The 11404-nt window shown below is 41.7% G+C and overlaps 2 protein-coding genes across 2 annotated transcripts; both read right to left on the reverse strand.

Moving 5' to 3' along the window:
- Positions 1 to 385: 385 nt before the first annotated feature.
- LOC137048275 (uncharacterized) lies at positions 386 to 2340 on the reverse strand. Its single transcript, XM_067426380.1, has one exon. It carries the CDS (start codon positions 2338 to 2340, stop codon positions 451 to 453), a length of 1890 nt encoding a protein of 629 aa, XP_067282481.1. The 3' UTR covers positions 386 to 450.
- Positions 2341 to 8740: 6400 nt separating this feature from the next.
- On the reverse strand, positions 8741 to 10752 carry LOC137091135 (GTPase IMAP family member 1-like). The gene is made up of 2 exons (XM_067455305.1): positions 10351 to 10752; positions 8741 to 8837 (listed from the first exon to the last, which is right to left on the reverse strand). Exons 1-2 carry the CDS (start codon positions 10747 to 10749, stop codon positions 8754 to 8756), a joined length of 483 nt encoding a protein of 160 aa, XP_067311406.1. The 5' UTR covers positions 10750 to 10752; the 3' UTR covers positions 8741 to 8753.
- Positions 10753 to 11404: the final 652 nt, after the last annotated feature.

The following is an 11404-nucleotide window of genomic DNA, read 5'->3' on the forward strand; positions in this document are numbered from 1 at the left end:
AGGCCTGACAGCAAATGTTTATCAAAAGATCTTTATGAGCATCTCCTACACCAGAGGATCAAACCCAGTTGTCCTTCTTTTACGACCTGTTTTACTAGAGCTGGAATGTCACCAGTTCCCCTGATGTGAGAATGAAACCTGTTTACCAATCACACCAAAAGTCTTTGTATTGACCATACAGAAACAGCTTGTGGCAGTATCTGTGATATTTGCATGTGACCCAGCGGGTGAGAGGGTCATATCTCGGCAGGGGTGAGGAAATAGGATTGGGCCAGATGCAGTCTTGTTTACTCTTGCATTCAGATAGTGAAGTTTTATTGTCTTTATTGCAGCTTTAATCCCTTTAGTTTGTTCTCAGGTGAAATCCATTCTTACAGTTCCGCCCTTGGTCCCTTGGAGCAGAGACAGAGCAGTCTCCGAGGGGCCACCACCAGGGATTTCTTTTTTTTTTTACAGCTGCACTTTCCGTAGGGCTGGTATCTGTAATGGGCTGAGTGCAATGGCCATGTTGGTTGAAGTGCGCATTGCTCGAAGAAGACATCTGAAGTAGCAGCACTGACAGAGTGTGAATAAGAAGATGAACACACTGGCCATGGCACATCCACGGAACATCCAGTCCCACCATGTGTACGCATACTGTGCTGAACGCGTCGAAGAACTAGACAGGATCTCGGCAGTCTTTTTCGCCAGATTTGCCTCCACTTGTGCTTGGTTGAGATGGTATTCAGTCTGCAGGATCATTTCTTGTACTACGTCCATTGTGTTGACTAAATCTTGTGTGCTTTGTTCATAAAAAGTGTCCTCCCACCACGGGGAAACATCCGCGTCCATTGGTACCCTTCCAAGAATGTTGATCTGACCCATTGAAAAGTCCTCTTTCACTTCTAAACAGAAAGTGTGGTTAGCAGGGCAGGTCAGACCTCCGTAGGTGAAGGAATTCATCTCACTGACGATGCACCACTGTGTGTGAGACACTTGAACAGCATCAGAATGTCCATGCAATGACTGGACGTTAACAAGCTTAGAGTCATTGGCAGAAAAAGGCTGTAAAGTGTTGCAGGTGCAAATAACGTAACTTGATGTTTCATGACAACAACTGCGAGTGGTAAACAAGGTTTCAATGCCCCTCAAAGTCATATACCCCGTAAGATAGTCCCATTTTATGATCTGATCCTTCACTACAACGCCAATAGAGCGTATGGTAGTGGAATTTAAGTAAACTTGATCTGGGTGAATTAAAGGGAAAGTGGCAAAGAACCCAATACAGCCAGTACATTCATTTCCAGTATACATCATTAACGTTGATAATAATTCAGAGTATTTAATATTTTTCATTTTCTCTGATGCAAGCCATCTATGCAGATCTAAGATTTCAATAAGATCATTTAGAACATGTCTAGGTGTTTTATAGAGACGAAGATCTAAAATCTCTTGTCTCGCTGCAGTAAACAAATCCTGTGCATACAACCTACAGGCTAAGTCATGCTCGATGGTACGGGTCTGATTAAAAATTGTCTGGCTGGTCGTCAGAAGCGCCTGCGCCACAGATCTGACCGCTTTAATAATATTTTCATTACTATTAGTGATGTGTTGAAAACCAGTGGCCACCTGATTTGCCAACCATGTTGAAAATTGAGATTGACCTGTTATTTTGTAATTGTTGGATATAGAATTTACTGAACCAAAAAGGCCTGCTATATTTCCAAAAATGTCGCGTTTAGTGCGAACAGGTGGAATTTGGACTGCAAGTCTATTTTTGTAATCAGAAACTAAATCATCGATGCGTGACTGTAGCCATGTGTATGTTTTGTCATTAATATCACAGTGCTTTTCGTAGGCAGACAAAATATTAGAGATGTTATACGTCACATGTGTTATTACAAGATTGACATCATGAAGCAAAGTCTTATTCACATTTCCTCTGATCAGACCACCTGGAGGAGTGGGATGTAATTTTGGACACTGTGTGGGTTTCCTGTATCCACAGGTAGTCAAATTAAAGCAATGGTGTAAAGTCCATGAGCAATTGTGAGGGCTAGTAAAATTGTCCAGATTTGCCTCACATTTTCCCACACAGTATGTTCCTTCTTTCCGACTAGTCCAAACAAATGTTTTTACAATACTGCTCGGTGTCCGTTTTGTCAGATTGAACAGAAGTTCCGTAAACTTCAAATGTGTGTCGTTATGTGATGTTGTGTGAGTGCACCTATATGTTGCTGGTTCCAGATCCGTACTTGAATAACATTTTTTAGGATCTGTGCCATAATTATTCTTCTCATCAAATGTGTGCAGTTTACCAATTTCTGAATCTGGGAAAACTTTAAGTTGCTCCCAGGCCATAATGTTATGGTAAAATCGGGGTGCATGTGTGTAACCAGTGAGGTTTTGGTATGGGAGATGGGTAGAACCTGTGCTACAGCAGATTTTTGTGAAGCAATTTGGTTCCGGTGCTAATCCGGGGGGCCATGTGACTATTTCTTTGTATGTGATTGAAGTATAAGATGTGAATGGCCCCTTGTTATATTTCCATACCCATCTCTCGCATCCTAGGGTGTGTGTGAGTGTGATGCGTTGTCCCAGTTCGATGCAGGTTGGTCCGGATACCAACCTGGCGTCCGGACTCCATGGAATTGCAGTGATTGTCCTGCGAAGGAAGAAGATCATAATTAATTCACTGGACCTTTGAATGGTTTACACTGGGACATGTGGTGACATCTTAATTTTCCTCTGATGGTCACGGCCACGCAGCTGTTGCAAACAGCTTTAATTTCATAGGGCCCGTGCCATCTAGGGGAAAATGCGTTTTGTTTCACAAAGACGCGTACCATCACCACATCCCCTTCTGAAAATGTTCTTTCAGTGATTGGGTTAAATTGTGCATCATTTGACAGGTCTGACTGTTTTTGTTTCAGTGCAGCCTGTGCGTGCAACACCTTCAATCTTTCTTGCAATTTCACCAACACAGTCTGCTGAGTCGCAAGCATGAGGGGCCCCAGATCTGCTGGGGAAATTTCTGGATCAATGGGTAACTTCATCACCCTTCCAGTCATAAGCTCATATGGGCTAATGCCTGTCGCTTTTGATGGGGTTGCTCGCAGCACAGTCAGAACTGTGGGTAAGACATCAATCCACCTGTTTTGGTGTTGTGCTATCTGTTTTGCAATATTTTCTTTCATGGTGCGGTTAACACGTTCAACATTTCCCGAACTTTGTGGCCTGTAAGACACGTGAAGTCTTTGCTTGATGTTTAGCATTTTGCACATGTTTTTCATCACTTGTCCAGTAAAATGAGTCCCCTGATCAGATTCAATTTGAATTGGTGCTCCCCAAAGAGGGATGATTTGGTTCGCTATCACACGTGCCACAGTATTTGCCGTGTTATTGCGAGTGGGAATTGCTTCAACCCATTTCGAGAATTTATCAATTATCACAAGGCAATACCGATACCCCCCTTTGGTACTGGGTAGCGGACCAATGAAATCCAATTGTAAGGATTCCCAGGGCCCTTTCGGTGGTTCTGGCCTACGTAGGTTTGTTCGGCCTGGTTTTCCCTGGTTAATGGTAGCACACACCATGCAGGTGTTGCACCACCTTTCAATGTCCGCCATCATTCCCTGCCACCAAAACTGAGTTTGTATCAGCTGTGCTGTTTTTGTTGCTGATACATGCGCATAATCATGATATAATTTGATTATTGGTTTTTGGAGGGCTTCCGGAACGACAAATTTCCCATCTCGGAGTACTATGCCTTCAATTACGTTCACCATCTGATCATGTTTCAAGTGTGGCACAAGTTCTCCCTCAGAGACCCACAGCTCTTGTTGATACTGTTTGAGGTCAATGGGTGTGACTTGGGCAGCACTTGCTACAGAAGCAGAGGATGTCTCTTTTTGCCACTGGTCGCCTTTGACTGCGGCCAGCTTAGCCAGTTGGTCAACAACATTATTGTTTTCCTCGTGCACATCTGGATTTTTGCTTATGTGTGCGCGTACTTTCACAATGGACATGGGGTTTTTTCGCGCTTGGACTGCTTTCCATATTGACGTTATGGTGTTGAAATGTTTTATAGGCGTTCCAGCAGAAGTGAGGAATTTTCTCAATTGCCATTGAGCCATAAAATCAGTTACAACCCCAAACGCATACCGACTATCTGTATACACGCAAAGTGGTTCAGGGTGTGCCTTAATCGCTTCTAGCAATGCAATGAGCTCGGCTTCCTGTGCGGATACGTTAGACGGTAATTTAAACAACAATTGTTGTCCAGCATCTGTGTCTGGAAGATTGGGGGCCCACACTGCACATCCAGCATAAAAATGACCATTCTGACAGAACCGTGAACCATCTATATACACAGGTGCTTGGCCTGGTAATGGTTGGTCATGAACAAGGCTTTGTGCCTCTTTTACAGGCTGGCATGTGTGTGGATTTCCCTCAACATCCCCGAGCAGATGTGGCAGAATTTGTGTGTTTTTTATGGTAATGTCACGCGCTTGAATGTCGGCTAGCCATCTCGCTAATCTTTGGGAAGAAACTCCCTTGATTCGGCCCTGTAACAACATTCGTACAGGCGTGTGCATTGTGTGTACAACAACAGGTTGAAAACCGACAATGGGCTCTGTTGTTTTTAGCATCCAATGCACCGCTAGCACGTGTTGCGTACATGGGTCAAATCCTTGCTCGACCAGAGATTTTTTCCGACTGTAATACGCGATTGGACGCAGTTTTCCCCCATATTCCTGAGCTAAGACTCTGCTTAGTGTTATTTCATGCGTGTCTACTTGAATGTGGAAAACTTTTGATACATTGGGGAATCCAAGGGCAGGCGCGGCGCACAAACGCTGTTTTAAATCACTAAATGCTTGTTCATGCTCGTCAGTCCATTCAAGGACATCATTTGGTTTTGTTTTTCCTTTTAGAAGCGAATACAACGGCGCAGCGGTGTTTGCATAATCAGGGATGAAGTCTCGTAAATAGTTTGCTGTTCCCAATACTTTTTTGTAACGAGTTTAAAGTATGTGGTCGAGGCAGTTCGGCGATGCATTTCTTTCGTAGTGGAACTGCATCGTCGAACTATTCCTCTTGCCTCAAGCTGTTGTACTATCTCATGAACAGCGACCTCTGCCTCTGGCTTGATGCGGTATTGCTTTTGCGGGGGAGGGGGCTCTCCCTCGATGCATACCTCAAAGTCAACAAGGCCGCAATCGTGCTCATGATCAGCCCAAACATTGCTGTGTTTGCTGATGAGAAGTTGAATTGGATCTGTACTAGACATGGACATAATGTTTGCATTGCCTTTAGGCAAACTTCCCTTTGTAGTTTTATATGTTTGTAGTTCAATTTGTTTTTCAAAACAATGAATCACAAATCCATGCTTTCTCATAATGTCCATTCCCAGCACAGTTCCTTCACTATTGTCTGGTAAATACCAGAATTGTTCTGTTAGCACCACCACGCCCAAATCAAGTTTAACTGGTTATGTTTGCGTTGCGGTCATCAAAGTATCGCCTATGCTCTGATCTCTTAATTTGTACACCGATGCCTGTAACATTAAGTTGTCCCAGTAGGGTTGGAAAGGGCCTTTTCGTGGCATCATTCCCACAACTTCTTTGTGTTTCGTGCATTCTTTGCAAGTTAAAGGGCGGCTAATGGTAGTGACTTCATCATCTGCATTCGTCATTGTTTTAAGCACAGCAATTTTCACCGGTTTCCGGAGAACCGAGCCTGATTTAACTCGAGTTATTATGGGACTGCGTTGTTTTAGCTCATCGGGTAGTTTTTGCTCTTTCGCGGGTCCTGGAGAAAGCTCACGCTCTCTCAGGTCCAGATGGCCTTGCAAACTGCTCGACACAAGTGCAACATCATCTTCGTCACTATCGCTATTTTGCCCGTTAACGTTACCCATTTTACTGCTTATCGCCGCGACTACCGCAGATACAGGAAATCCTGCTGATTCGCAACAATCCTCAAGCGCGGATGTGTAATCTTTATCTAATTTAAGCTTCTTTTCAAGCTTTTTCATTTGTGATTCGATCGCGCTGCCCTGTCTTGCCCATGTTTGTTTATCATACACAAATGCTTCGACCTGCGCTCTTAGCTTTTTTAACTCATCCGATCATTGCATTTCTAGCTCTTTTATATTGGCTATTACACGTTCGTTTTCTGCAATAGTTTTCAAATCATTTCGACGCAGCAGATAAACGATCGCGACCAGAATTTTCTTAAAAGGAGCCTTTTTTTCCAATTTACGGCCCTCAGTCTGGTACCAAGCTAGAATTTTCTCATTGTTCCACTCAAAATCTACACCTTTGTTGCGCAAGCTAAGGAGGAGATCTTTAATGTTCACTCCAAGCGTTTCAATTATCTCCTTATCTACACTCAAACTGCCGCTTCCCTGATAAGCCATGTTGTTTTCTAATAACCTTAAACACCACCGGATTTCTACGGTCTCCGGTCTATTGTGGGTATACCGACCCGTTCAACAAATGTTTCTATATTGGGTGCGTCTAGGCTTTCCCTCAACACTTTCTAAAAGGTAAACAAAAATGGACTTACCAGGACATTTGTAGACAGAAAAGTAGAACTTCAAACCTCATGCTCACTCGGGTGGATCTGAATTGTCGCGCCAAAAGACGTCACTCGCCTGAGACTGGGAGATCACGTAGGGCGGGGTCACCACTTTGTAAACTCCACCTGTTTGGCCCAAGGAAGGAATCCAACAGCTGGTCGAAGGAATACTGCGTGTTCGTCTTTTCGGGCGCTTCTGTAAAGGACACTGTAATTTATTAAAGTGTGAAGATCCAATTTTAAATCTGACTCCATGTTTTAATTTAATCTGACTCTAATTGTATGTAGTTTCCTTGAGTTTGTTACATTTATAAATTACGGCTGATCGTATGATTAGTTGTGATTTAATTTAGATCTTTGATCTCTCTGAGTATCTCTACTTCTCACTATCTTCGTTCATCAAGGGACCCGATATCTCTTAGAGATATGTTTCGCGAATTACATTCTCAAACACAGACGAGCCGGTTCTGATATTAGTCAGAGGATTGCAGAGTGAATATTTTACCTTTAAGTGGTTGCGCCTGCTTACTCAACTTAAAGCGTAATGGGAATAATAATCACAGGGACTACAACTTGCTAATACAGTGATAGTCAGAAATCAGATTATCGCTAATGTGGTGCCCCATGCTCCCTCCATTGCGTCCTGCTGTTTGATCTATCGCCGAGACAACGTTTGCGGAAATACCAGACTCCGTTTGATCGTACTAAAAGAAGCGGCCTTAGAATAATACAAGATTAATCAAAGTAAATGTTTATTTAGCCAGGCAAAATCATCAAAATATAGTCAAATTAAAAGACAATGATACACAACTGATCAGCATACAATGTTACTCAAGTATAAAATAGTATATACATAGTTTCAAAGAGTCATCATTTACCTGGCTTCTAGAAACACACGGGAACAGTGTGGGAAGTTCTGATTACAGATGCTTCCCTGAGCGGTTTGCTCCTTTCCCTTAAATACTCCCCCAGATCAAAGAACAATAAACATTTAGCACCCAAATATTTATGCAGATCTTGGTTCTTTTCTCAGACCCAAATGGTCCCACCTATCCTGGAGGCCTGACAGCAAATGTTTATCAAAAGATCTTTATGAGCATCTCCTACACCAGAGGAACTAACCCGGTTGTCCTTCTTTTACGACCTGTTTTACTAGAGCTGGAATGTCACCAATTCCCCTGATGTGAGAATGAAACCTGTTTACCAATCACACCAAAAGTATTTGTATTGACCATACAGAAACAGCTTGTGGCAGTATCTGTGATATTTGAATGTGGCCCAGAGGGTGAGAGGGTCATATCTCGGCAGGGGTGAGGAAATAGGATTGGGCCAGATGCAGTCTTGTTTACTCTTGCATTCAGATAGTGAAGTTTTATTGTCTTTATTGCAGCTTTAATCCCTTTAGTTTGTTCTCAGGTGAAATCCATTCTTACACTTAACTTGCAGGGACGCATGTGTTTTTAGCAGTCTGTTTCTGACGTGTGCCTTTGCTTTGAGTTAAGTTACCAACCATATGCTGACAATACATTCGGATATGCCAATCCATTTATTGTCCATTTGGCATTGCAAACAATGATTAAATCAATACTTAAAACTTACTAATTTCTTACTACTAACAAAGCATATATTTTAATTCAAAAGAAAAGATTGGTCAAAAGCACTCTTGCACAATATGCTTCACAGTACCTCAACTCAGCACGGTCAAAAAGTTTGTTTGACCATCCCTATGCGCACCTGTAACTCATCATCACCTTACTTAAACATACTCAAAATACTGGTACGCCCTCTAGTGTCACAAACAAAAATTACACTTAGATATAATGGCTCCTACAGTTAGTTCATTGACAGATTGATGTTACATCTAATGCTAATAAAAACTTTTTGTTTCGGTAAATGTAGGCTTGTCAGTGATGCGTAACATTATCTATGTAGTGTTAGGTACATCTGTCATGGCTGAAGCACTGACAATAGGTAATCACAGGAATGTTTCAACACCGTTAAAAACCATCTACATAATTAAGCTTAATGTAGTGTTACCACGTCAACTTTATCACCAGCGTACACAGTTTGTAATAACACAAAAACCATAATGCATTTTTCATTATACATGTGGGATTATGAATTACATTTAGAACGTCATACATAGAAAGCATGCCATATTTAACTTACCCTGTAAACTTTAGCCGCATTCATCTTGAAGAGATTTTACAGCACAAACATGATAGCATTGACATTGTTTGGGGGGAATCGGTGGGCATCAGACAGTCAAACGGCTTAATGTGAGACAGGGGAAAACATATAAGGAGATTAAAAAAAACACTGGATGAATTTTTATCATGATAGGATAGTTGTGTACACTAAATGCACTGCCAACACACATTACCAAACAATCAACTTGTAAAAGTGCATGTACCATTATATGACCCCTTTAAGGGATACAACTACGGGCAATGGGCATACGCACATCAATATTGCTTCATTTAATTACCGTATTTGCATTAATATTATTGTAAGGGTAGGTTTAGGGTTGGTGTAGGTGTTAATAAAACACATCTGTTAAGTAGCAAATGTATTTATTGTTATTTCATCGTGAGATTTTGCCTCACCTCCGACCACTGCTTTGTCCCTTCTCGCCACAACTCTTCTTCTCCGTTTTTAGTGTATTTCTGTGGCAGAATTACAGCACCATACACTGGCCTGGCATGTATACTACATCGTTTTGGATTGGTTTCAGTGATCTTGTGTGTACGCAGATATTTCTTGAAACGAAGGGGAAAAAAAGATCGGATTGGGAAAGCTCTGGTTTTGTGGATGGGACCTTAATTTCCCAGTATCCTCTACTCAATATTAGTTAACCTGTTTAACCTGTGTCTTGTTTTCTTAGTTCATGACCCTGTCTATTTAAAGGCTACGTTCTTCGTGTGTTTTTGAAGCTTTGATTATGTTTACAGTGTGCAATATAACATGAGTTCATGTTTCGCGTGTAAAAACACAGTATTTTTCACACAATTGACTTATCTGTACAGCGCTGTTTTCTCTGTCCTAAAAACGGCCTGATGATTTCCTTGTTCTATGAAGTCCCTCCTTCAGAAATACGTAATGAGTTCTGATTGGGCCAGCGCTTCCCGTGTTGTGATTGGACAGCAGCTTAGCGCACTTTGCCCGGAAAGGTCCCGCCTCTTACCATAACGGGGAGATGCAAGCGCTGAATGCGCGCTATTCTCCACGTGGGAGAGCAACGAGACCACGCCCCCTATTTTGCGTGTTCTTGTGGGCGGAGGGTTAGTCAACAAACGGTTCTAGTGACGTCATTACAGCAGGAAGTGCAGCGGCGTAGTCCAAACGGGCCGCTCGCAGTAGGCTTTGAAAGGGAAATTCTGTTAAATAAAATATCTCGCTTGGCATTGAACTTTGAGCTTTATAATTTTACAAATATTATTTACACCTGTAACACCTCTAACAGCAACATTACACACTAACTAAAGTTTAAAAGATGGAATCGCGAAGAACTGGACCTTTTAATGCCATTTGCCCTGCATTCTAGATGAAGTCCTGTCTGTTTTTTGGTTTTGGTTTACATTCTCTGTTGGCATATTGAGCAGTGAAAATCTTGCTTTTCTAATGTTTGATTTCTGCCTGAGTCTTGGATTCCCTGCCCTCCTTGGAGTACTTAACCTGAAATTGTTTGATTAAAAGCAACAGTCATTGGTTTAGTGGGATTATATATAATACATCACTGAATAAACTTTTAGCATGGTCATATACATATTTTGATGTTAATCTTACCTTTTTCTTGCTGTTGTATCCTCTCTTCCTCTGTCTCCTCTCCTCTTTCTCTCTCAGTCCCTGCTCTTCTTCCTCTCGTCTGAATCTCTGAGCATCTTCAAACATCTGATTACTGTAGTGTCCTCCTCCATTCTGCTCTATCATTGAGTCAATCTTCTGCAGTAGATCATTCACCTGCTCTCTGTTATTCTGAGCTTTATTGTTGAAGACGTGAAATCTGCCTCCACACTGATCAACTAGATCTCTTAATCTACAGTTCTCCTTAATGAGCTCCTCTACTGTCTGTCCTTCCAGCAGATCTCCATGAGTGAAGAGAATGATGGAGTATTTTAACACCTCCTGACCAAACATCATCTCAATGATCTGAGGAATCTGCTGCTCATGCTCAGTGAATCTCATAACCACAGGAAACGCAATGAGAAAAGAGTGCAGTCCAGGACTGTATATATAAACACATTTCTCTAACTCTAAGCTAATTCCTCAGTTTTTTATCTGTGTGTGAAATAATCCAGGAGTATCAACTACAGACACAGATCTGCCTGAAACAGTGGCGTGAGCATCTGAACATTCACTGGTGACTGATCTCCTTCCCCTCTCAGATCTGAACACTTTCTGTCCGAGGATTGTGTTTCCAGCTGCACTCTTCCCAACCAGTTTTACCCAGAAGAACAATCCGTCTGGATGAAGGACTGGAGACAGGAGTTCCTTGCAGTGTTTTTTTTTTCTGAATAAGAAAAGGAAACAGATCACACAATCACTTAATTTACTTCAACATGTATTTAGAAATACCTTCAGCTAACACAGAGTAAATAACAGTTCTGTATTAGTCACTCAATGTCACACCAGAAAATAACTAAGAGCTTAGAACAAACGGTAAGTTAACAACCAATCAGTATTCAGTATGCAAATACTGCAAATACGCGGGCTTATAATATTGCATCCTCCTTTTTATGAAGAATTATGTTATCACTGAAGTATAGCATGGCAGATTTTACAAATCCATCAAACATATAAAGTCAACATTGCACTACAGATGAACAATATTATATGACTA

Source organism: Pseudorasbora parva, chromosome 2 (assembly GCF_024679245.1).
Source record: "Pseudorasbora parva isolate DD20220531a chromosome 2, ASM2467924v1, whole genome shotgun sequence".
In the NCBI taxonomy this organism is placed as follows: Eukaryota; Metazoa; Chordata; class Actinopteri; order Cypriniformes; family Gobionidae; genus Pseudorasbora; species Pseudorasbora parva.

Excerpts from the sequence above, each read along its gene's own strand:
- LOC137091135 (XM_067455305.1), bottom strand. The coding sequence starts at position 10,749 with ATGAGATTCACTGAGCATGAGCAGCAGATTCCTCAGATCATTGAGATG. Across the intron at positions 8,838-10,350 it reads GATACAACAGCAAGAAAAAG|CCGTTTGACTGTCTGATGCC; the intron begins GTAAGATTAACA and ends TCTCACATTAAG.
- LOC137048275 (XM_067426380.1), bottom strand. The coding sequence starts at position 2,340 with ATGGCCTGGGAGCAACTTAAAGTTTTCCCAGATTCAGAAATTGGTAAA.